Source organism: Diabrotica virgifera, chromosome 1 (genome assembly GCF_917563875.1).
Source record: "Diabrotica virgifera virgifera chromosome 1, PGI_DIABVI_V3a".
Lineage (NCBI taxonomy): Eukaryota > Metazoa > Arthropoda > Insecta > Coleoptera > Chrysomelidae > Diabrotica > Diabrotica virgifera.
Window position 1 is genome coordinate 296728367 of NC_065443.1, and position 27778 is coordinate 296756144.

General features: G+C 32.8%; 1 protein-coding gene across 1 annotated transcript in view; it reads right to left on the bottom strand.

The window, feature by feature from the left end:
• Positions 1-27778, bottom strand: part of LOC126885627 (protein turtle) — a 672203-nt gene that overhangs the window by 81926 nt on the left and 562499 nt on the right. Inside the window, exons 10-15 of the mRNA XM_050652257.1 lie at positions 25058-25266; positions 22847-23054; positions 19334-19480; positions 17856-18146; positions 11285-11350; positions 7417-7602 (exon numbers count right to left, since the gene is read on the bottom strand). Coding sequence (XP_050508214.1) covers positions 7417-7602; positions 11285-11350; positions 17856-18146; positions 19334-19480; positions 22847-23054; positions 25058-25266 — 1107 coding nt within the window. The remainder of the gene's footprint in view (positions 1-7416; positions 7603-11284; positions 11351-17855; positions 18147-19333; positions 19481-22846; positions 23055-25057; positions 25267-27778) is intronic.

A 27778-nucleotide genomic window follows, 5' to 3' on the forward strand; every position in this document is an offset into this window, starting at 1 on the left:
TACGTTGAATTATTAAATAAGAGATTTCCAAAGAACACGAACAACAATAATAATAAAAATGAATTCCAAAAAACCGAATCAATTTATCCATCTACATCGCAGCAATATATTGGCCCTAGACCTACGTCAAGCCCGAACCAACCAAAAACTGGATTAACATATGCACAAGCTACATCAAAAAATATAGCTACAAATGATATCTATTCATATCTAAATCAACAAAACATGTACCTGCAACAACAAAATTTATTTCTCCAACAAACTTTGGAAAAACAGCAAAAAACCATAAATGAACTTACACAAGAAATCAGAGAACTAAGAGAAGAACTCAAACATGCACTCTCTCTGAAAACAAATGGGTGAGTTACTTAAGGTAGGACTCTGGAATGCAAATGGACTAGCAAATCATAAAAACGAATTGCAATATTTCCTGTTAGAAAACAATATTGACATAATGCTAATATCAGAGACACATTTAACAAGCAACCCCAACCTTAAATTTTATGGATATATAATTTATAATGCACCACACCCTGATGCTGAAAGGCATGCTAGAGCAGGTGCAGCCGTTATTATTCGAAAAGGGATTAAACACTATCACCTTGGTAACATAAAAGAGCCACACCTGCAGGCAGCAAGTATTATCATAGAAGATTGGCTTGGACAAGTAGCAATATCTGCAGCATATCTTCCACCAAACTATCCACCGAATAAAGAATCATTTACTAATTATTTTAATTCACTAGGTAATAGATTTCTTGCCGGTGCTGACTATAATGCAAAACATGTGAGTTGGGGCTCTCGACTTTCTCCACCAGGTAGAGGTAGAATCCTCTTTCAAGTGATGCAGGAACTACATCTCAAACACTTATCTAGTTACACACCTACTTACTGGCCTACTGACCCTAGTAGACTTCCGGACTGTCTTGACTTCTTTGTAAGCAAAGGTTTTGGAGAAGGCTATCTAAATATTGTACCAAATTATGAAATTGCTTCAGACCATACCCCTGTAATAGCGACGCTAAATTCAAGATTTGTTGAGAAGGAACGTCCAGCAAAACTGCACAATCATAAAACTGACTGGAATGAGTTCAGGGAAGAAATACATCAAAAAATAAACCTTAATATTTCTCTCAAAACAAAAGATGAACTTGAATTGGCAGTATATCAATTTACTACACTTCTCCAAGAAGCTGCTTGGAATGCCACTCCAAAATGTAAAGATACACAGAATAAAAGAAACAATCCTATTAATATAAGAAATCAAATTAAAGAGAAGAGGAGACTAAGAAAGATATGGCAAAACACAAGGCAGCATCAAGACAAAATGAACTACAATAGAGCCGCAAGACAGCTGAAAAATACAATACTACAGCACAAAAACTCCTACATCGAAAATTATCTTCAAAATTTAACACCAACAGCAGATACCGATTATTCACTTTGGAAGGCAACCAGGAAATTAAAACAACCCAGTAAACACATACCAGCATTAAGAAATCCAGATGGCTCATGGTCGAGAACAGATCAAGAAAAAGCAGAGGCATTTGGAAAATATCTTGAAGAAGTTTTTCAACCTCTGCCCTCTGTCAGTGCTGAAGAAGATGAGGCTATCTATGAAAGTCTAGCAACAATCCAACAGCCAAGTGAGCAAATGAAACCAGTAACAAAAAGAGATGTAAAAAATACTATTCAATATAGATTAAAAACCAAAAAAGCTCCTGGCTATGACCTTATAACAGGAACTATCATAAAAGAGTTACCAGATAAAGGTGTAATTATGATAACACAACTATTCAACGCCGCAATAAGGCTGAAAATTGTACCAACGCAATGGAAAATTGCTGATATAATAATGATCCATAAACATGGTAAACCACCTCACGAACGTACCTCTTATCGTCCTATTAGTCTCTTACCGGTACTAGCTAAACTATTTGAGAAGCTATTAGCGACTAGGCTAATGAAGATAATAACTGATAATAATCTTTTTCCGGATCACCAGTTTGGTTTCAGAGAGAAGCATTCAACAATAGAACAAGTTCATAGAGTCGTTGATATAGTAAATAAAACTTTTGAAGAAAAAAAGTACTGTTCTGCACTTTTTCTTGACGTCAGTCAGGCTTTTGATAAAGTCTGGTATGAAGGGTTGCTCTTCAAAATAAAAATGAACGTTCCTGATTCAATGTTTACTATACTAAAATCATATTTAGAAGAAAGGTACTACCGTGTCAAGCATGAAGCAGATACATCGAAAATCTACCCTATACGATCTGGAGTCCCTCAAGGTAGTGTTCTGGGTCCTATATTATATTTAATATTTACACACGACATACCAACAAACGAAAATGTAACGACTACAACATTCGCAGATGACACAGCTATGTTAGTCACAGATGAAAATCCCGCAACAGCTACCGAATCTCTTCAAAGGCATATTAGGAACATTGAAAAGTGGACAAAGAAATGGCGAATAAAGATCAATGAATCAAAATCACAACATATCATATTTACAAAATGTCGTAAAATATCGCCTAATATAGAAATAAATAACAAAGCAATTCCATAAGCCGAAAGCGTTAAATACCTTGGTATGCACCTGGACAAAACTTTGACATGGAGAACACATATATGGAAAAAGCGCCAACAATTAAATTTAAAATTTCGTAAATATTATTGGATACTGGGCAGAACATCGAAGTTGTCTATACGTAACAAACTGTTGGTATACAATACAATACTCAAACCGGTCTGGACCTATGGGATCCAGCTATGGGGTACAGCAGCAAAATCCAACATATCCATAATGGAAAGATTGCAATCCAAAGTGTTACGCTCTATAACAGACGCCCCATGGTTCGTGTCAAACAAAGACATTTATTGTGATCTAGAAGTACCTACGATCAGTGAAGTGATAGTTCAGTGCAGTGTTCGGTACATAAAACGCCTAGAAAGCCATCCAAATGCCTTGGCAATAAACTTGCTTGATAATAGTCAACAAACTCACAGACTAAAACGTAAAAATCCACTGGACCTTATTTATAAATAAGTTTTATACCTCACCGTAATTGTGTTTATATTTTAGATATATGTATTGTTTGTAATGTAAAATGTATGTTTGTATGTAGCATATTATCGGAATGTCATGTTTGTTCCATACTAGAGGTCCAGTCATTGGACTGACCTCTCTAACGTCAATTCTTTTTTATTACAAACCCCAAAGACGCTTATTGTTAGAATTTTTATAACTAACAGATCGCTGAATAAACGTTTCAAAAAAAAAAAATAATAATAATAAATGCGAAGAATACCGTACGATAAGCTCCATGCCTCATCTTCTAAAATTGTTCCTAAAGATAATACATAAGAGAATTAACAAGCTGTGTGAAACTCAAATTGCTCTCAACGAGTTCAGGTTCATAAATGCTGTTGGTGCGAGGGAGGCTTTGTTCTCAATACAAGTCATACTTCAGAGGTGCAGATATTTCAATTGCGACGTATACGTATGTCTATACTAAATTTACTAATTTAAATTATACAAGACACGTTAAATGCTACTAGGATCACTCCCCAATCATAATTTACAATGTATAAACTTTGGAAATCATGATTTGGATTTACAATGCGTATACATTGTAAATTATGTTTCGGGAGTGTTCCCAGTAGCATTTAACATGTCTTGGTTTTGTTTACTTCTACTGCATCTTGATTGTAAATTTAGTAGTTGATTACGAGAAAACGTTTGATCAAATTTAGTACAGAATTAACAATTAAGATCTGAAAATATGTAATTGGACACTATTGCTGGAATCAGACAGCAAATGTTAGGTTAACACACCGAATACATATGTGAAAATCATGCGTGGAGTGGGGAGATGCTGTTTTTCATCTCCTCTAATCTTCAATCTCTACTCTGAAAGAATATTTATGGAAGCTTTGCACGAAACTGAAAATAGTTATTTATGAAACAGTTCGTGAAGTATTCTTTTTGCGAACGCACGCGATGTTTAGAGCACGAGCGACAGCGGCGCGAGTGCTATACATCGCGTAAGTGCCATACAATATTCTATCTACGATAAACATATAAAAAAACTGGAACTCTTCGTCACTGGAATTCATTTCTATTCTACAATTTTTACAACTTTGACATTTAAAAATTCTAACTTCTTTCAAACCGTAAAACTGTCAAAACTTTTGTTGTAATTTATTGCTCACATGTCATCACCATGACAATGCGAAAGTTAAGGATATTTTTGATTATATGAAAGTGTGCCAAAAAACAGTGCGAAAAAGTAAATCCTATTTAAAATACATTGTTACTTCACGCACACTTTAAATCCTTCACTCACTGCTATCTATAATAACAGTTTTCACAAAATAAAAACTTATACAAAATATGAGATAGAGTAGATAATAGTATATTGTACAACAAGTGAGAAAAAAGACATATTTCTCACGAGGGCAGAAGTTTGGCACGAGCCGAGTGCCGCAAATCAAGCGAGGGAGAAATATGTCATTTTCTCATGTATTGTCCACTGTACTTTTTCTATGGATGCGGTTTTGTCAAGAGTTCAAACTTCAGAATTAAATAATTTAAGTGCTTTTAGGTATATTATATGCATAAATTGAAATAAAATACATATACATGTATTTAATATTCATATAATTTATATACTTACGTTATTTATTTAAAATTCTAGTTAATAGTTATTTTCGAACAGTTTTGAAAGGTAATTCCTGGTAAGTTTTGCTTCAGCACATTTTATTTGACAACATTAATTGTGTTTGTATTGTGCATGTTACTATGGAAACGGCGACCATATTATATGGAAAACCGTAGGGGAACCTGTGAGAAAAAATATTTCTCACTGCAATGGCCGACTTTTCGCACTACATGAGAAATTGTTCGTTTTGAATGTATATAAGTAGTGAGGGAAGTTGCACATTGTATAGCATCCATAGAAAAAAGTATTTATCTACTCTATGTCATATTATGTATAAGATTTTAGTTTGTGAAAACTGTCATTATAGATAGCAGTGCGTGAAGGGCTTAAAGTGTGCGTGAAGTAACAATGTATTTTAAATGGGATTTACTTTTCGCACTCTTTTTTGACATACTTTCATATATAGTATTTTTACTACAAAAGCGATATTACGTAGGTCAAAATTTTTGACGTAAGAGAACTGTCAAAACATTAGATTGTGACTTTTCATTATTGCCATGTTTATAATAAACATAGCAATAATGAAAAGTCACATTCTAATGTTTTGACAGTTCTCTTACGTCAAAAATTTTGACCTACGTAATATCGCTTTTGTAGTAAAAATACTATAATCAAATATCCTTAACTTTCGCGTTGTCATGGTGATGACATAATGAGCAATAAATTACAACAAAACTTTTGACAGTTTTGTGGTTTGAAAGAAGTTAGAATTTTTAAATGTCAAAGTTCTAAAAATTGTGGAATAAAAATGAATTCCAGTGACCGAAGAGTTACAGTTTTTTTTTTATTTGTTTATCGTAGATAAAATATTGTATGAAACTGTGCGTGAAGTACTTACTTTCTCGCACTGTTTTTAACACACTTTCATATAATCAAATATCCTTAACTTTGGCGTTGTCATGGTGATGACATAATGAGCAATAAATTACGACAAAACTTTTGACAGTTTTGTGGTTTGAAAGAAGTTAGAATTTTTAAATGTCAAAGTTCTAAAAATTGTAGAATAAAAATGAATTCCAGTGACGAGGAGTTACAGTTTTTTTTTATTTGTTTATCGTAGATAAAATATTGTATGAAACTGTGCGTGAAGTACTTTTTGCGAACTTACGCGATGTATAGCACTCGCCCCGCTGTCACTCCTGCTCTAAACATCGCGTGCGTTCGCAAAAAGCATACTTCACGAACTGTTTCATAAATAACTATTTACTAAATGGGTACCGGCCACCGGCTAAACAACATCAGATATGCAGATGAGACCATAGTATTTCCGGACAACCTAGAAGAACTACAAGGTCTTATGAACAAAATCACGTAGGTATTATACCTAACAATATGGACTCGATATAAACGTAAAGAAGATAAAGAATGACTATTAACAAGAAAATGCATTACACTACGTCGTGATGCACTACAACTACGTCGGCACCATAATAAATGATGACCATCAATAAAGAGACAAGAGCTAGATCTACCTTCAACAGAATAGGAACCTTTTTCAAAATCCACAACCTCTCCGTTGGTATAAAAAAAAAATGCTGCGGTGCTACGTCATTCTCTGTCGCTAAAGAGTTCTAAAAACAACTTTTTTTACGTTTTTTAAATAAAAGCAGACTAATAATCTAAAAATTAAAGGAATAACGCAGACAATTTCACTCATCTTAAAATTTTCACATAATCTGACCAATCACAAACCAAAGACAGCTTGTGTTATCGCGAAAACACCAACTGTCTTTCAATTCTGATTGGTCTATCAGCTTCGTGTTTTCAATGACGTAACCATGGATACCGATCGCAAAGCAAAGTTTGACGTTTGCCAAAAAAATTATTGTAGCTGTATACGTCAAAATGAGTCGTTTCGGTGGTACTTCAAACGAAGTTATAAACCAAAACATTGAAGAAAATATACCGAGTAACACAAGAAAATCTAAATCTTATATATGGAGACAATTTATGATGTTCTGTGTGGATCGCAACTACAAATTAGATGCAGAAAATAACAACGAAAGACTAGCATTCATTCTAAAAGACTGGGCCTTCAACTATTTATTGTTATAGGTAAAAAATAATTATAACAAATTATTTATAGTTATAATAAATATTTCATGATTATGACTAATTGTGAATTATTCAAAAAATGGGTAGATTTGGGTTACCTAGATCAAATGTATTATTATTAAATTCCTTCCTCTCATTCTACTGAATTTTTGACCTATCACTTTGTTCGTGAAATAGTCTAATAAAATACCACTCGTGATTTAATTTATCTTATAAGTCTGTCTTTTATTTCTAAACTCAACTGAGTTGCTTGAAGAAAACATCACTCGTCCTACGGACTCGTGGTGTTTTTAAGCAACTCAGTTTCGTTTAGAAGTAAATCGACAGACTTATCGCGAAAATTGAATCACTAGTGGTATTACTATTGAAAACACAACCAGTCGCCGATATAACTTAATTAACCTATGAAATGCCCATAGTGTCAAAATTTCATAAATGTTAATAGTGTAAAATATCATAACAGTGGAGTAAACTTGCCTGAAATTAGACCAATTACAAACAAGCACTACGACGCGGTAAATTTGAATTACTCCTCCTAGTTTAAAAACAAGGTATAGTAGGTTTGAAGATATTACTGTGTATGCATTTGTGATTTTCAGATATTTTCTTAATAAATAACGGAATCGGAATCACTCACCTAAGTAATGGGTATCTTCGGGTCTAATTTGAGCTTTGTTCAACGTCTTCCAGGGTCCGTCGGTTTTGTATTTGATGACGTACTGCTCGATCAGCTCGGCTCTCTCGATCGGTGGCATCCACGTGATGAGGAACCCGTTGCTGATCTCGTTCACCGTCAGGTTCCGAGGTACGCCTGGTTTTGGTCCTAACAAATTATTTACGACATCTTGATTTACGTGCAAACACATACACAATGCTAGCTACCAAATCACATTAAGAACGGAGATGCCAAGGTTGGAATGTCAATTTTATTTGGTTTTGTTAATTCCAGATTGTACTATAAGGATACTATTATTTAGTGTATGGCCAATGTTCAATCTGGCATCTGGTTCAATTTTATGCAGAATACGACAACATGAATGACAAGTATTAAGTCAACAGTCCTCTAAACTTTTGTTAGCGCTGTACCAAGCCACATTCTTTTTTGAGTTTTCATATCATCAACTTTGCATGTGTTTAGTCTAGTTAAAAAGATGCGTAGTACTTCTACCGATAGCCACTTTCTTAAGTTAAAACCCGTGGCGAAATATAAACAAAAAATTTAAATAGTGAATAAAAATGTTTACATTACTTTTAATTAGTCTGGAAATAAGCTATAAAAGAACCAAGCGCATCAAATTCGGTCATTCTTAGTTATTCGCCACATGGCACCTGTCGTCAATTTACTGTTACAAGTTTTTTGAGTACAGTTCAGTGGTGAAAAAACCCACGACTAATTAATTTTTTTAAATCATTGAAGCATAATAGAAGTATTTTTCTTTTTCCCCAGGGGTTTTCAACACACGTCATCCTCGGTTAATTACTCAGTCGACTTTCATAGTTATTTCGTATAACTTCGATTTCCGTCGTTCTGCCTATGAGAAGAGAAATACTAGAGGGTATTTTTTTGTACTGTAATTGTATTTTTTTTTTCGATTTTTCGTCGAAATTTATTTATTACGAATTTAACTTTATTACATGTTTTTGATTTATATAGATAAAGCAGGCTTAAGCATAAATAAGTAAGCAGGTTAATATTAATAACTATTTTGAGTAATGATTTTCTATTGAACATATTCTATTGACAATTTAACTTTTTTGAAGCATATAGGTAAATATTTTTTGATATTTTTTTATACATCCTTTCATAGTCCTTTATCAATCTCAGGTTAAGATTTATTGGCGCCCTTTTTGAATTTTCCTAGAATTCAGTATTTTTTGTTTTCATTTTATCTCTCTGTCATCCATCTGTTATTTTTCTATCCGTCATCCGTATTCATATCCCTCCCCCTAATAAAGCTCCCAATAATGAACAACGAGGTCATTGTATTGTTCTTGTATACGATCGGATTATTACCACCTTAAGTCACTCTTTGTTCACGTAGGGATAGTAACCGCCTGATCTTTTTTTTCTACTTTTTGGGTCATTATACTATACGTAATGGTTTTATTATCTCTATACATTAACTGGCTTCCATCTGTGGGGGCCTGACATTCTCTTGTTAGCCCTTATACATTATAGTGCTTTTCGATCGCTATACATACACTGAATACATATACAGTGATGAGCGCGCAAAATAACGCAAAAGATGGAAAACATAATAAGTTCTGAAATAAATAGAGATGAAACTAGTAGAGGTGATTAGTAGAGGTAAATTATTGATATAAACGTATAAATTAAGATTACATTACATAGTTTCCCTTTTATACGTCTGTGACAGGAGTATTTCTCCTGTCACAGTGACAGTTGTCATACTCCTTCGATACGTTTAAAGGTGGGAAATTATGTAATGCACTGTTAATTTTTACGTTTATATCGATAATTTCCACCTCTACTAGTTTCTACTCTTTTTACTTCACAATGTATTGTTTTCCATCTTTTGCGTTATTTTGCCGGTTATTGGCGCGCTTATCGCTGTATATATTGTCAATACATATACACATATTGGCAATAAGTGTACACAAATGGATTAATGCTGTCAGAATTGGGAAATACCAGGTTGATTAGTGACATTGACCTCTGGTGTAGTCCTTATCCGGTTCTTCATCACACTCTGGTTCTCTAATTTTTTTATGTCATAGTCTTCTTTAATTCTCTTTCTCTTTACATTTGAGTTGGTCACTTATTTCTCTTATATATCTTATATTATGTAAAAATATACAGGGTGCTCAATTAAAAAAAGATAAATTTGTTTCAACCTGTCAATACGGGTGGCCCTGTGTATTTGAAACTACACTCGCGATCATAAAAAACGGGTCACTCAATGAATTATTCAAGTTAAATGTCCCGAATTTTCTAAACCTGTTGTCCGATTTGAGTGATTTTATTAGTATGTTATAGCCTTCTTTAACAATATCGCTATAATAATAATGTTGCTAGATAGGTAAATTGTCATTGTATACCGGGTGTAACAATCATACTGTGTTTATTCCTCAAAGTTCGGAACACGCTGTGGAATGTTTTAGCAGAGACAAAATATTGAAATTAAAACTCAATTGTAGCCTTAGGCTTTCTTAACATTTTCTTTTTTGATTCATTTGTTTATGTTGGATAATAAAAAAGTTAAGCACGTTAACAACTTACCATGTTCTTCATCAATACAGGGTGTTTCTAAATAAGTGCGACATACTTTAAGGGGTAATTCTCCATGAAAAAATAATGACCGTTTGCTTTAAAACGTATGGCCGCAAATTCTTTGGTTTCGAGATACGGGATGTTGAATTTTTCTTACAAACTGATGATTTATTTATTGCTTAAAACCAGTTGAGATATGCAAATGAAATTTGGTAGGTGTTAAGAGGTAGTTATGGCGCATTTTTTGCATACAATTAAGAATTTTATATTCCCCATTGGCGTGCATACGGGATGTATCTAAAATATTTATACCCGTATGCACGCCAATGGTGAATATAGAATTATTAATTGTATGTTAGAAAATACACAATAACCGCCTATTAAAAATTACCAAATTTCATTTGCATATCTCTACGGGTTTTAGAGCAATAAATAAATCGTCAGTTTGTAAGAAAAACTTCAACATCCCGTATCTCGAAAACGAAGCATTTGCGGACAAATGTTTATAAAGCAAACTGTCATTATTTTTTCATGAAGAATTACCCCTTGAAGTTTGTCGCACTTATTTAGAAACACCCTGTATTGATGAAGAACATGGCTAGTTATTAACGTGTCTGACTTTTTTGTTATCCAACACAATCAAATAAATCAAAAAAGAAAATGTTAAGAAAGCCTAAGGCTACAATTGAGTTTTAATTTCAATATTTTATCTATGCTAAAACATTCCACAGGGTATTTTGAACTTTGAGGAATAAACACAGTATGAATGTTACACCCGGTATACAATGATAATTTACCTGTCTAGCAACAATATTAAATAAAGACTAAGGCTATAACATACTAAAAAAATCACTCAAATCGGACAACAGGTTTAGAAAATTCGAGACATCTAACTTGAATAATTCATCGAGAGTGACCTGCTTTTTATGATCGCGAGTGTATTTTTAAATCATGGTCCTATCTAAGTCCCAACTTTTATCTAAATAAATCTTTTTCATATCTCTCACGACAAACGAGTAAGTGGACATCCTCGCAGTCATGCAGCACCCTGCATATTTTACATTTGTAAAGGACTCGGAACCTCTGACGATGATATACAATCATATTATGGCACCTCCGTTAATATGGTAACAAACTAAGACTTTCAAAAATTGACTAGAACTTTTTAGCGTTTTGTAAAAGTCTTTCTTTCACAATAAACATTTATGTACATATATTACACAAAAATTACGTTTCAACATGTTACAAAAATGAGATGTTCTCATGCCCTTACCCGCATCATCGTTGGGTGTCATAAAGGGTGTGGGTGTGATTTTTATGGGTTTCTGTTGTCCGACTTCTATCCATAGCAAGCAATAAAATAATAATAGAGTTAGTTACAATACAAGAAATATCAATTAGTTAAAACATGTTAGTTGTAATTTATGATGGTTAGTATATTTGCCATTGTGCAAAAACACTTCAAATGTCTCGAAACTGTTGTTATATAAATTCTCTAACATAAATAATATCACGTCAATAATACTTTCGACATTTGTATAAAACAGTTCGACTGATTTTAAAAAATTGCCATTATTTTTATGCTGTAATTTATCAGATTATCCAGGAAAAGCCAAATTTTGTCCCCCAAGAATGTTATTATTTCTATTAGTCTTGAAGATTCAGATTGATTTACACTAATTATCAATTAACTTCTCATTATAAATTTAGAAAACATTTCAAAAATAGAAACAAATTAAAAAAAACTGAACATTCGCATTCGCATCAGTATTCGCGAATGTCGTTATTAGATATTCGCATTCGTATTCGCGACTGTTCAAAAAACGACATTCGTTACATCACTATAAATGTATTACCTAATTCTCTCCATTATCGAAAGTTTTTCATGTGAGTTGTTTGTTATATTAACCAAGAAATTCTATTACACACATTCTTAAAATAAAAATAAATACTCTCGATTATTCTCAAGTCCGGGCTTAAAGTGATAATGTCTGAATTCAAATTTATTATAGTTGAGTCGATTTTAATTAGTATATTTTCCATCTTCCATATTTTGAGGTCATCATTTTGTTTCCTTGTGTTGTGCACATTTGTACCACGACGGAAGTCCAGCGCCCACGACGGAACTGTTTTAAAATAATGGTTGAAAACTAGTTTAAGCTGCAATCAGTTTACAACCAATTTACAGCATAAATTAACCCCTTCTCCGCCCACGGAGCGATTGGTTTGGGATCAGTTGGATTTTAATACAATGTTAATGTGACCACATGGTGAGTATAAAAAAAGACAACTTTAAAAACTTAGGTAACTCTTAAAATAGTTTTAATTAAAACTTAGTTTTATTTTGCAATATATTTTGATATGGGACTTTTACAGTCTTTTTAATTGATATTAGGTATATAGTCCAGGGTAATAAGGTTTTTTCCATGACACTCGAGCAGCCAGGGTACTGAAGCGTTTTTTCGACAGGTAATACCTATAAGAGCAAATTGTAACTATTTCCTGCGTAGGATCTGGCGGCCATTTTTATCTATAAACAATTAAGTGTCAAAAAATGGCATTTTCCTTTTTTTTTTCAAATCAATGGAAAACAGTAAAACTTATGGTTTTTTCAGTACAAATATCTTTGAGATTATGGAAAAAGCTTTAAAATGACGTATTACAAAGTTTGATATACTCATTTATTGTTAGTATAATTGCGAAAAAAGATCGGAATTGCAAAAAAAATTAATTTCGCAATATCTATTGTAAAAATTATAGTACAGCTTTGAAATTTTTGTCATACAGTAGAACCTCGATTATCCGTCAGGGTACCGGACCAAGGGTATGACGGATAATCGAAAAGACGGTTAACAGAACATTAAAAAAAATTAACACTTCATAGTACAACTCTCAAATTTCATTTGTATGGTTTGTTTGACAATATAAGAGTGATTTGTGTTCGTACAATCGAATTAATTTAAAATATTCTGAAATCTTTGTTTGTTTTACTGTTGCTTCACATTTTGCGACGGCTGAATTTCATAATCGGCATTAGATCATGCAATCTACTTTATTGGCTTCTTCTTTTTGAGAATACCACTCGATGAATTATTGCATATGCGATGCAGCTTCTCTAGATTATTTACGCAAATCTTTGTCAGTTACTATAGGTTTAACATATCTACAGTCAAATTCCAGGTCTGTGTCAGCTTCTGAATCTGTTTGGTCCGCCTTTGTTGCCATTTCAACAATTTATTTATCTGTCAGTAATTGATAGTCGTTTGTATCCGCATCACAAATCAAATTATTTTTTTTTAATTTTTGTTACATTAAAATGTTTGCTTATGTAATCAATACAACTTCTGTATGTACCCTGACGGTTAACAGAGGTGACGGTAAATGGAGAGACGGATAATCGAGGTTCCACTGTATAAGGATTCTTTGGTGCTTAATATGTGATAAAAATTCCAAAGCGATTCATTCAATTGTTTAAATTTTATTGAAATTGTTTATCCCAGAGAGCATTTTTTTTACAATAACATAAGTCAGAAAAAATGACGTTAGAACCATTCCACAGGTGTCAAATGAAAGAGCATGAGCTATATTTTCAACTTGGTTTAAAAAAGGCGAATAAAAAATGCATTTATTAGTAATAAATAATTATGCAAAAGTATCGTAAATCTTTCCTTATAAACTTTTTATTTTGTTATATAAGAAATTATATATATTTATTACAATTTTTTATCAATTATGATATAAATAACATTACTTGGTAGTTGTGCACTTAAAACAGAGTAAAAAAGTTAATTTTTTTGGAAAAAGTTATTCAAAAAGTTTATAAGAAAAGATTTACGATACTTTTGCATAATTATTTATTACTAATAATTGCATTTTTTTTTCGCTTTTTTTAAACCAAGTTGAAAATATAGTTCATGCTCTTCCATTTGACACCTGTGGAATGGTTCTAACGTTATTTTTTTCTGACTTATGTTAGTGCAAAAAAATGCTCACTGAGATAAACAATTCGAATAAAAATTAAACAAAATAAAAATGTATACCATTTTTTTTAAAGCGTTTTTTAATTAAACAATTGAATGAACCGCTTTGAAATTTTTATCACATATTAAGCACCAAAGAACCCTCATTTGACAAAAATTTCAAACCTGTACACTAATTTTTACAGCAGTTATTGCGAAAATAATTTTTTTTGCAATTCCGACCTTTTTTCGCAATTATATTAACAATAAATGAGTATTCTTTTTCTCATGATCATCTTTCAGTGCGTCACAGTTTTTCGATTTCTTTCTAACGCATTAAATTGTATGTGACAGAAAAAAAGGCACGTCCGAGATTACAGACAGTAAGTTAGTTATTCTAGTTCTCGATAGATGGCGCCATAATATATAAAAAATATTTTTTTTTAATTAGATAATAATATTACAAATATAATCTGTATAATTTATAAGACTATACAAATCAAAGAAAATACAATTTTATAAATGCAAGAAACACATTTGATTTGTTTTTATTCCAAATTGAAAATAAAATGTGACAACTGTCAGATTTAACTAAAATGTCATGTTAGAATAAATGTCATAAATGTGTATTATCACGGACTTACCCTTTTTCCTATCATTTGTTACGCACTGAAAAATGCTCATGAAAAGGACAATATATCAAACTTTGTAACATGCCCTCTCCATAATCTCAAAGATATTTGTACTAAAAAAACCATAAGTTTCACTGTTTTCCATTGATTTGAAAAAAAAAGGGAAAAATGCCATTTTTTGACACTTAATTGTTTATAAATAAAAATGGCCGCCAGATCCTACGCAGGAAATAGTTACAATTTGTTCCTATAGGTATTACTTGTCGAAAAAACGCTTCAGTACCCTGGCTGCTCGAGTGTCACGAACAGGGTATATTTTTGTCTTATTACCCTGGCGTAATATGATGACAACAATTTCGAGATCATTTCTAGGATAAACAGCAAGAAAGTGAGCAGTAAAAAAATCCAGTAAGTCGTTTATGCAACAAAGAATCAATCGAAACTTTATCTAAAATAGAGTTCTTTTTTCGTATTCTAATATTATTCACCCTCTGCAACAACGACTAAAAAGTTTACAGTTCAGGATTAATCACCGCATATAAAGACTACTACGATGAGGTCCTTCTCTTACGTTAATCCGGCTGATATAAACATAATGAGAAGAGAAAATTTGCAGAGTAAAATAACCCTCAATCGGACCAAAATATTCTACGTTTTTAGAATCAGCCTGAAAATAAGTAGGCTTGTTATGAGACTGCTATTACTAACCAACATGGTTCCTGTCATTTGACAAGTTCTTCATGTTCCACTCATTAAAATACCCAGTTGGTGATAAACACCAGTCTGATTTTTGCATAAGAGTTTAATGCAATAGTAACAAATCAATTGGAAGTTCTGTCCGACAAAATACATCCTCCACATACTCAAAAAAATTTAGTTCGTAATATTGATTGACAGTGATTATTGAATAGTATTTCGTGGTAACAACAATTTAATTTTTTGTTTCAACGAACTTTTAGACATTGCTTAATGTATTTGGTTATTGTCACAATGATTGAATAATAATTGTGAAAATAACTAGAGTACATTAATCAATAACACTCAATTTATTCAGCCAATAAGTTAGTTTCGTACATTTAATAAATAATGGTAATTCTGGCAGCAAACCACTTTCTTGATTTCGTAGATGATAAGCAATTACCTTGGTTTATCGTGACAACGTACATATTTCACTAAAAGAATGTACAAATGTTGTTAATATAGAGTAATATTTGATTATTCCACAGGTGTAAACTGATTGTTGTGACAACGAATGCATTAATCAATCTACTACTGCGTTTAATAACCGCAATCAATGTGTTAATGGTAACAATAAACGCAGTTGTTGAAACAATAAATGTTTTGCTTGACCATTTGAAATGTAACGGCTTTTCCTTATCGTGATACCCCGAGCTTCTCTGTGGTACCATTGCTTAAAAAAGAATTCCTTGTTAAACAATGCTGTTACCTCTGCCAAAGTGCCGAATAATTTCATTTCGTTTCAAAATGTAGTCCGGACTGGAAGGAAGTTTTCGTGTGTCTATTATTGTATTCATATTTTTCGAATCCTGAGAAAACTAATTATTATTTTTCAAAAATTTAAACGCAGAATAAAATATTACAGTGTTATCGAGGGACGAGGGTCTGAAGTCCCTGAGAACTTCTACAATGATTATTTTAATAAGTCACAGGGGTGAAAAAGAGAAAATTTAGTATGATTTTTAATTTCAAATACACCATTCAAAAGAAACTTTTTGTTTATTCTAAGGAGTTTCAGCCCTCGGTAATAATGTAGTCTTTTATTCTGCGTTTAAATTTTTCAAAAATACTTATTAGTTTTCTCAGGATTCCAAAAAAAATGAAGGCGTTTAAAAAGAATTCGATCGAAATTTTGCACCTGCGCTCTCAAAAAGGATTAAAGTGATATACATTTTTGGAATCACTGTTTCAAACTCTTTTAAATGAGCTGTCACATGATGTACTTTCCCATTTAAAAAAATCAAAGTTGTGCCTGTGACTTGAAGAGGGATCGCGTAAAGTTCGAAACATTCATGTTATAATATACTTTGATTATTTTAAAAATCAACCTGTCCGAGCGTTTTGCTTATGTGCTAAAAATAAATAAGTTAATAAGGGAGGGGGGTAAACACTTATTCCAGCGCACTGTATAAGTGAAATCATATGAGAAATCACACCGTGTAAAGTCCATTAGGTTTAGGACAAAAAAGAAGGATTTGCAAAATTATTATTAATCAATTATCATACATTGAGCTAATGCATTCAGTAATTATTAGTATAAAATAGAATAGAATTGCTTGTAAGAATAACCGTATTTATTGTGGGAATGAACAGAACTAATTGTAAGAATAAACGGAAATAATTGTAGAAATAAACGAAATTTATTGGATGCGTGAAGCAGTATACGTTAGGAGAAATAACACTGTTATTGACACAACGAATAGTCTTCGTCGGTCAATTAACGACGTTGCTGTTTCAATGACTTTTGCTGAACTTCGTTGCTGAACTTCGTTGACTCAGTGAACAGTTTTCGTAATATCAATATAGTGATATTATAGTATACATAATGAAAGTATTATATATTAATAAATGGATGTTCCATATTAATAAATGGATCCATTCAATAAACGTAATACATTGGATCAACTAACGAAAATAATGAATTGATGAACATCGCTTTGTTGTTCCAATAAAACCAAGAATTGGACAAATAAGTATTGCTTTTGTTGTCTCATTTAACATTTTTATTGATATTACGTACCTTTTTCGTTGAGTGCAATTAAAACTTCCCTAGTTCCAGTGTTCCCATACATCAAAGTTTGTCCGACTAGACACCGTTAAACTATTAACAAATTTTCAGCTTGCTATTAATCAACTTTTTTTTGGTACGCGGGATCCAGGTCTATAATTTGGTTGAACAATTTTAGAACTTGTTCGTTCTTGATTTTCTCAGAATTTAGTTAAGTTCGGTTGGTTCCATGTTTCATAACTAAATGTTGTAGTTCATACTGAATTGTGCTTTATATACAAACAAAATATGAAATATTATGTACAACTCTAGTTATTACTTAAGTTGTGAGGCAGAAACAAAAATGTGTCTGCGGAATTCGGCACCTTTTACAGTTACATATACAGATTCACTGTATGTGTCTTTATACCAATCAAGCTCCCAGAAATTGCACGCCAGTAATGCTATGGTTCATGACTTAAGTAACAACTCTCGTATGTTTTTGTTAACCATTTTAACTTCACTTACCCACTGTCCTAACAGAGATGATTTTGCTCATCATCCCGTCTCCCAAGGCGTTCTTCCCGATGACCTGAAACTCATACATGGTGCCTGGAGCTAACCTACTGATAGTGACGATAGTGGAACCCGGAGGCGTGACCGGAATAGTGGACCAGTCCGACGTGCCCGCTTCCCGGTACCACATGGTGTACTCCTGCTTGTAGTCCGGACCACCGCTGTAGCCTGGCAGCCAGCTGAGAGTCACCGAAAACTCCGTAGAACTCCCGGTGAGGTTGTATGGGGCATGGGGTTGTGTTCCTGAGAATTGTGTAATGCATTAAGTGTACATTATATGAAAGTAATGCATTAAATGAAAGAATTAAATCAATAAACTCTTAGTATGGGAACGCAAAATCCTGTGAGGTTTATATGATCCTTGCATGTACAGTGTGACAAATGAATGGAGGAGCAGATACAAAAATGAATTAGAGATTCTCTTCGGGCAGGGAAACATCGTGAGATACATAAAAGCCAATAGACCACTGGCGAAGCGTCCATGTAACCACTGTTACCATTGCTAACAGTTAAAAATCTTGTAAATAAATATTTTATGACGATGAATAATTCCATTTACCAATATATTTACCAATAGAAATATATTTTTAAATTATGTGTTAATAGTACCTAATACAGTAAATAGCCAAGTACTCGTAGACACACGAAAATATTGGCGAGTTTATGTGACTTAGTTACACTTTATTATACTCTGTTGCCAGTCTCATTTGTGGTTACAATGGTTATATACTCGCTGTCGCTAGGGACCGGCTAGTGTCTGAAAATTTTAAAGGAGCGACGGCGACGGCGTAAGCGCGCTGTGTATATCGGTAACCCTGTTACCAGATTTAAATTTGGTTACAGTACCTAAGTACCAGTTTGGTTACATAAAAAGTGTGCGTGCAGTTAACCATGGATGAGTGTCGCTGCGTAATCGATCAACTACTTAAAAAGTAATTCTCCTTGTATAATTTAGAAGAAAAAAATGAGATTATTGAAAATGAAAGACCTTTTTTAAACAATTTAAAAAAGGAATAAAAAAATGTAGTTCGATATTTTAAATTTAGTTGGAACAGTGAAAATCCTTGGTTATGTGGTTGCAAGAAAAATAGACTGTATTGTTGGCCATGTCTTCTGGTTTCTACAGAAAAACGGGTGGACCAGGTTCACGATTTAAATAGTTTTAGAGTTTTAAAAAGGAGATATAAAATTTCTCCTTTACCTACATGTAAGATGTATACCCAATTTGATTCAGTTTGGCAAAACAAGAATCGAAAGTTCTCTTAACAAAGCTTTTAAAGCGAATATTGCTAAACATAATGAGTACAGCTGCTCATACGAATTTAAAGAAATACGAATATTATACGAATAAATACGAATTTCAAGAAACCATATTTCTTGACCGGAAAATGGCTTTTGTAAAAATACATCAGCAACAAAATAGCACATACCTTCAACTACTAATTGCGTTCCCGTAAGAATTGTAGCTACTTCGTTGGTGGCAACGCATTGATAAAATCCGAAATCTAAACGACGAATCGATTCTATAGTCAAATTTCCTCCTACAAGCTTTACGCGGTTCTTTGGCAGAGGTGTACCTGAAACAGAACATTATCAGTTGTCTTTTCGAGCTTGGAAATCTCTAAATAAAGCAAAAGTCAACTTAGGGTCGAGTTCTCATACCTGCGTTAATCTATGGTTCAGTTGACTGCGGTTCACCGGTGAACTTCGGTTTTGTTTGGAATGCATTTCTTATTGTTAGTGCACGTTCCACAGCTTTCGAGAAATGCCAATAGATGGCAAAAGGTAAAAAACTATCGCCATTTTGTACGACCTTTTTATGCTGTTTTTGAATAAAGTTAAATTTAAGTATTTATAGTCAAATAGTCATTTTAATAATTATAAATAAATGTAATAAAAACAAAAATAATGTTATCGTTATCGTTTATCGTTAGGCTTAATATAATAAAATAGGTTATATTTATATTATGACAGCGTTTCGTGTTATTACAACGTTGAGAAAGACGATTTTGACTTTAAACTGACGTTCAATAAAAGTTAAGGTTAAACAGGTTAAACTCGATATGAGAAATTGGCCCTTAGTCTGATCAACAGATACAGTTGTACAGAAATATCTGAAACCGCGAAGGTAGCAAACCAAGGAGAGGGGACTTTAGTTAAACTTCTTCTTCTTCTTCTTCTTCAGGTGCCGTGTTCGTATTCAGATGTTGGCCGTCATCATGTTTACAAGTTCCTAAAACCTTTCTCTATCGGCTGCTGCGCGAAATGATTCTTCTACCGTGGAACCACACCATTGTCTAATATTAGGCAACCATGAAAGTTTCTTTCGACGAATCCATCTCTTTCCCTCCACTTTTCCTTGTATTATAAGGCGAAGTAGATTTTAAGTTTATTGCAACAATTATTAAGATAAAATAAATTAAAATCATGTGGTTACGGAAATTCTCTATGTACAATATAATCAAAACTTATTCCATTTGACTTTTACACACTGTATGTTTAAAAATATTTATAGTCCAGGAAGCAAAGCTTTTCACCTCGCAATTTTTACAGAATGGATCAATTTGCTTGAAAATTTGAGAATAAGTAGTGGATAGTCCTTAGATAAAAATATATATGATACCGACAGGCGCTTTTACCATGGGGGTAGTTGCCACCCCATCTCGGGGGTGGACATTTTTTATTATATTTTGACCACAAAAGTTAATAAAAACATTCATTCTAAGCAAAAAATGTTCTATACATTTTTTTTGATAAAATTAATAGTTTTTGATTTATTTCCTATCGAAAGTGTTAGCTTTATATCTAAAAAATCAATGTTTTTCGATGGTATACTCATTTACGATTCACTCAATTTTTGCCCTAGAACAAAGTTTATCAAACCAAGTTCTTGAGAAATAAATTACCTATAATTTCATGTTTAAACATTTTTTCGTATCTCTGATGCTAATCTTTCTATTCTGAAGAAAATGGCCATTTTTACCAAATTGCAAACATTCGTTATTCGCTTTAAAATTCAGTTTTTTTAAAACTAATCATTCGACGCCAGTCAAACTTCTAGAATCTATTAATAATACATAAATAAAGAAGAATAAATAAGGCCAATAACTAAAAATACCGCTAACTTACATTATTATGCTTCCCATTGGATTTCTCCTCCTTTTGTTTTAAAAAAAAATATTGATTTTTTAACCATAACTTTTTTATTTTTTATCTTAGAAAGTTCGTTAAACAAGAATTTTGTAGGTTTTTACAAGATCTATAAGGCTATTAATATTAATTCTTTTTGTAATTCTCAGTCACAAAAAGAGGTAGCATTGAAAGGGTTGGTAAAGGTGGTTTTTGCATGATATTACAAGTTTTAATTGTCAATAGTTCACTCAATTTTTGCCTTAAAAAATTTTTTTGCAAACCAAGTTCTTGGGAATTAAATAAGCTACAATTTCATATTTAAATATTTTTTCGTATCTCTGATGCTAATCTTTCTATTCTGAAGAAAAGGGCATTTTTTTACCAAACTACAAAAACTCGTTATTCGCTTTTAACTCCATTTTTTTAAAAACTAATCATTCTAAGCCGACCAAACTTCTAGAACCTATTAACAATACATAAATCAAGAAAACCAAATCAAGTCAATGACAAATTTTAATTAGGGTGGTGATTAGGGGGTTGTTTTCGATCACTTTTTTGCTGAAGAAAATAGGGACTGAAATTCTTTTCATTATGAGGCACTTAATTTTTTTAGCTAGAGATTTTTTTTATTTCTGGAGATACAAATTTTTAAGTACTTTAAATTAATTTCAACAAGTTATCCTCGAAAAATGCATAGTTTTCCCGTCCTTTGACTTTGAAACTACAATATTTAGCATTTGACGAAGAGGAGCCAACATTTAATAAAGTATAGCTCGATTACTATTGGTCTTAAAGAAAATAAAAAAAACTGTTTTGTTTATTTTTTCAAAAAGTACATTTTTGTAAGGTAAAGTTGTTTTGATAAAAAGAAAACTTTTTGAGTTATTAGGAGAAAACTGATTAAAAACATAAATTTTTTCGATATAAAGCTAACACTTTCGACAGCGAATAAATCGAAAACTATTGATTTTATCAAAAAAATGTATAGAACGTTTTTTGCACATAATGAATGTTTTTACCAACTTTTCCAGTCAAAACATAATAAAAAATTTCCACCCACGAGATGGGGTGGCAACCACCCCCACCGTAAAAGCGCCTTTTGGCATGATATAGATTTTGATCCTTGGACTATCCGTTACTTATTTTCAAATTTTCAAGCAAATCGATCCATTCTGTAAAAATTGCGAGGTTTTGTCTTATTTTAAGCTTCATTACTTGGACTATTAGTAAATAAATAATACTCTATTATTTTATGTGTGTTGTGTAAACACGTCTTCTGAATATTTTCGACTACCAACAAAATATACAAAGATTTATTGTTGAACAACCGACATGTCAAGTAATAGAATTAACAAACTAAATGGATACATGTTTGCAGGTGTCATTTTAGTTATAGTTATAGATTAAAATCTTATTACAAATACCATTGGAAACAATTTATTAATCAATTATGTATAAATATGCAAAGCATTTACCTTTCTACACTGATAGACGTTTGTTGATTGAAGTCATTAATAAACAATTAGTATTCCTTATTTGTATTTAACTGAAATAATTGACAACAGGAATTTCACCAATCTACACTATTACTTATTACGTCTAATATTTCGATTCATAATAAAAATGTAAAAGCATTATCAAATTGTTATCAATTTTACTGTGAAACAGTTAACAAATAAAAATCCGAAAAACTTTTGAAATCCGATTGATCTGACAACGTTGCGTAACAAAAGTTTTCGTTTGGTCTGACCTTGAAAGTGTCAGATATGTCTGTCGACCTGTAACTAGAATTACCACAAATTATAGCCTACCGTCTCTCCTCTGCCACTGTATGCCAGGTTTTTGAGTACCTTCAGCTTCTACGGCGTCACAAGGCATATCCACGGATTCTCCAACCTTCCTCTGATACATAGTTTCCGGTTCTATGGTGAATGTGGGAGGTTTTCTAACCAAAACTTCCATTTGACCCGAACTTCCTTGGGTACCTTGTGCGTTGTATGGTGTGCATGTATACCGACCCTTAAACAAGACATTTACAGTTAATAAAGTTTATCTTCAACAAATGATAATAGATCTAATCATTCTCAAAAAAAAAATTACATCCACAAAATCAGGAAAAGAGCAGGGAAGCAAAATTCTACTTGGAAGAAGGTATGGCAAAACTTTTTAAAGATACTCCACAGCAGAAACAAACATCAGTGCGAAGAAAATCTTGGAAAATCAGTGGAAAAAAAAACAATTTTTCCAACATCCAATGATCAAGCATAAAGGCTCATAACAGTAGCTTCTGTTAAAACCTGGTCAAACCGGAGAGAAAAAAGCAAAGTCCCTGGAGTCGATAAGTTTGATATCATTTGTACTGAAGAACTAAGAAAAACTACTCGATAAGAGCAAGTGTCATCCCCGCGACGAAGGTTGGCAATAATCATAGCTATTCGGATTTTCTGCTCTGAAAAGTTCATTTGATGTACATCCGTAGCATTCTCTCAGGTTGCGCGGCGACGAAATTGTGCGTCTCCCTATGCTTCTTTTTCCTTGAATATTTCTCTGCATAATGAGTTGAAGAAAGTTGTATCTCTCTCCACGTGTAACATGTCCGAGATATTACAATTTTCTGGTTTTGATTGTATTTAAGACTTCCATTTCTTTTATTCATCTTTCTCAGAACCTCTTTGTTTGTGACGTGTTCTGTCCATGATATTTTCAGAATTCTTCTATACACCCACAACTCGAATGATTGCAGTTTATCATTGATGTCGCATTCAAGGTCCAAGCTTCCATTCCGTAAAATAAAGTCGAGAAAACGTAGCACTTAGCCAACCTTACTCTTAACTCTAACTTCAGATCCCTTGTGCAGAGAACTTTTCTCATTTTGGATAAGAGCATTACGGATAGTGTATTGGTTGGAAGTCAAATACATCAGAGATAATATGCGTTTAGAACAGGGTTCTCTACCAAAATGGTACTGCACCATCTCATGCAGAGGTTGGAGTACGTTATGCAAAACCCAGAGGTGATGTTGAGTACATTCCTAAATATAAAGGGAGCATTCTAGAATACCTCCTACGCAGCAGCCAGAAATGAAATCGTCTGATCTTCTCTCTAATGGAATCTGGTCATGGATGAACTGACAGCTAGACTTAGCAGCTTCACTTCAGATATAGGGCTTAATCTAAGCCACTGTAAGTCCAAAATAATGGAAACTAGATCCTTATGTTATATTGGATTTATAACATGATCGTAAAACTAATAATCCCAAGCAAGAATTGCTTGACTTGGAATCACAGAGACTCTGAGAAGCACACCAACAGCACATTTGGAGGTCGTACTGGACCTCCCTCTTCTGCACATCCTTATAAGGTTAGGAAAGAATGGGATATTACAGACTTCAAGAAAACCTGAGCATCGTCATGTTTAGATCAGGTAAGATTAGGAGATAGTAACGTCATAAATGAAATCAGGGATACCGCATGGATGACTTCTGACCATATCGTACCCAGATACAGGTCTAAAGTACCTTTCTAAGTGGACATCTACCCAGACTGCAGGGTTCTATCTGCTACATAGATGGGTGTAAAACTGCAAAAGGTTAGGGTGTAGCAATATTTCTGTATTGCATGAGCTATATCATGGAGACGGACTCTGCTGTCCCCATGATACAGCTTTAAACTCTGTAGCAGACCCACTGCCAAGTGACTCCAAAGACATAAGGTACCAATACACTAGATCTGTACAAGCTGGTGGTGTTTCAGAATTCTGATATGGATGTCATGTATAACACATAGGAATTCTAATTATAGAATCCTAGTTTAAAACCATATTAAAAGAATACTGATTTAAAAATAAAACACAAATAATATTCAAGGAATATATTTGGTCTCCGAGAGTATATGAAATAGAAGTGTGGATGCTAAAACTAAAACACTTATGCAATTGAAACATTGCAAATGTGGGTATATAATCGACAAAAAATATAGTTAATACCATCAAAAATATAGATATATGTATCAGTAACGACTCACCTGATGGTTTTCGTTTACCCTAGTAAAAAGCAGCGAACCGTTGTTCATTATGACGATGTCTTTGGTCTGATAGGGCTCCAACAGGCGCTTGTCTTTTGTCCACGTAACGTACTGCAGAGGAGGATTGGCTTTTATATAACATTGTACTACACCCGCTAGACGAAACGGTAGATACTGTATCGTTGGTGTGAAAGTTACTTTTGCTGGATCTGAAACAAGCAAAAAAGTGAAAAATTTCATCTTAAAATTAACAGAATTAAGTTCTGTTAGATTGGACAATAGAGTGTACCAAAAGTCTGGAAACGTCTAATTATCTCTTAAATGGATGGTCCAAATTATACAAAAATAGGGATATACCTATTTTGCAATATGAAGAGTTGAAATTTTCTGTTTTTAATGGTTCCAGTTTTACCATTTTCTATCATTAGTCATTTTGGTTTTTAAATACAACGCCCCGTATATTGTACCTTTACTGAAATCTCCACTCCAATAACAGTTCACCCGTATAAAATAATTTCGATTTTATGTAGTCAGGAACATCTTAAAAAGATAAAAGAAAAGCCTAGAGCCGCTTAATCGTCTCAATAATTTTTGAAGTGAATACTTCTTATCGCTTGGTATGGAATTTTGACAGGACTAACATCGTATTTGGCGTCATTCAAAAATCGTGACGCGAGTGGTAACGCGGTATACCGTAATATACATATCTATAGGTACACTTATTATTTATGTATATTTTAAACAAATTATATAGTATAGGTACGTTATATTAAAATAATATTTTTAAAATTGAATAAAGAAATTATATTCATTTATTATTTCGATTTGGAAAAAATTAATTATGTTATATTCAAATAATAATAAATTTGAGTTTGAGTTATATCAGTCAAAGTCAAACTAAATTTTAAATTATTAATACAATATAAATATTAATTAATAAATAATTTAATTATTCTATAAAATTCGATGTGTGCAAGTACTTGGAGGGGATACGAGAAACGATCGTGCGCGTATAGCGGACAAATCTTGCAACTTTGTTAACATATATTTCTTAAATAATATTGTCAATTGAAATTGTTAAATTGACGTATATTTTATTCCTACTGTCATTGAAGAAAATGGGATTTCGCAAATGATGTGTTATAAAATGTAAAAATTATATGTTGCTCCACAATATTGATATGATATGCAATTATTAAAGTGAATTTAATCATTGGTATTTTGCTTGTAGTACAATGTTTACCTTTTAATAACATAACCTGAATCTTACTTTTTTTTCTTATTCTTTTTTGGACTATGGCCTTGACAATTATCCAGTAACCAGGACTAATATAATTGGCCAATATAAATAAAAGCGCTAAAAATGTTGCTGAGCTATGAAACCAGGTGTTGCTCTTCCGAACTTGCACGGTCCCAATGGTGTGAATGGAACTTGTTTTAACTAACATTAAAAAGGTTATATTTACATTTTTGTACAACGGACTCCCCTTTAACAGGAGTAAAAATGCACTATTCCATCATCGAAATGGAATCGAATCGAATATATAAGTATTTAGTTCTGTCGGCACTTCGGAAGTGCCACGCTCTATTTCTTTATTCAAACTAAGTAAAATAAATTTTAACATAATATTCCAAAGCTTAGACAAACAACTATAGAGGAGTAACACTGTTAAACAGCTGCTACATAATATTAACATCATTAATCAGACAAAAACTCTCAAAATACATTGAAACTAAAATAGGAGACTACCAGCACGGATTTAGAGAGGGAAGGTCAACAATAGACGCAGTTCACATAATCACACAGTCAATTGAGAAATGCTACGAACATGATATCGACTTACACATCCTTTTCACAGACTCCCAGCAAGCCTTTGACAGCTTAACAAGACCCGACCTAATAGAAGACATAATACAACTAGATATACCAATGAAATTTATAAAGTTTACGAACATGACAATGAAAGGATCGACTGCATCAATAATTACAGATAACGGAATCACCAAAAATATAGAAATAGCAAGTGGAGTACAAGGCGACTCTCTATCAACGTCACTATTTAATGTCGCTAAAGAAGGAAACAATATGAGCTACAAAAATAAAAGGTACGATTATAACATCGACGCACGACGTCGCAACTTGCGGCGTATGCTGACGACATAGCATTAATTAGCAGAAACCTAAACAGTTTAAAGGAAGAATTTGCGAAGTTATGCAAAGAAGCATCCAAAAGGGGTTTAGAAATAAATCAAAATAAAACAAAATAACTAACATGCTCAAGAAAAAACCCAGTTAATGTGACAATATTGGTGAATATGAATTTGAAAAGGTAGAATACTTTAAATATCTTGGAATCTCAGTTAATGGAACTAATGATAGAAGCATCGTAATTAATGAAATAATCCAGGCAGGAAACAGAACCTACTGGAAATACAGTAACTTTCTCAAAGATAAGAAGCTTACTCAAAATACAAAACTGAAAATTTACAAAGCAGCAATTCGATCAGGAATCACATATGGTGCTGAAGTAATGTGTCTGACACAGAAAGAGGAAGAAATATTGAGGATCCTAGAAAGGAAAATAATTCGGAGGATAGCAGGACCACTAAACTTAGGTAATAATGAATTTAGAAAACACATGAACCACGAAGTAAGAGAACTTCTGAGAGGAGAAAACATCGTCAGATTTATCAAGGCACAGAGACTCAGATGGATGGGGC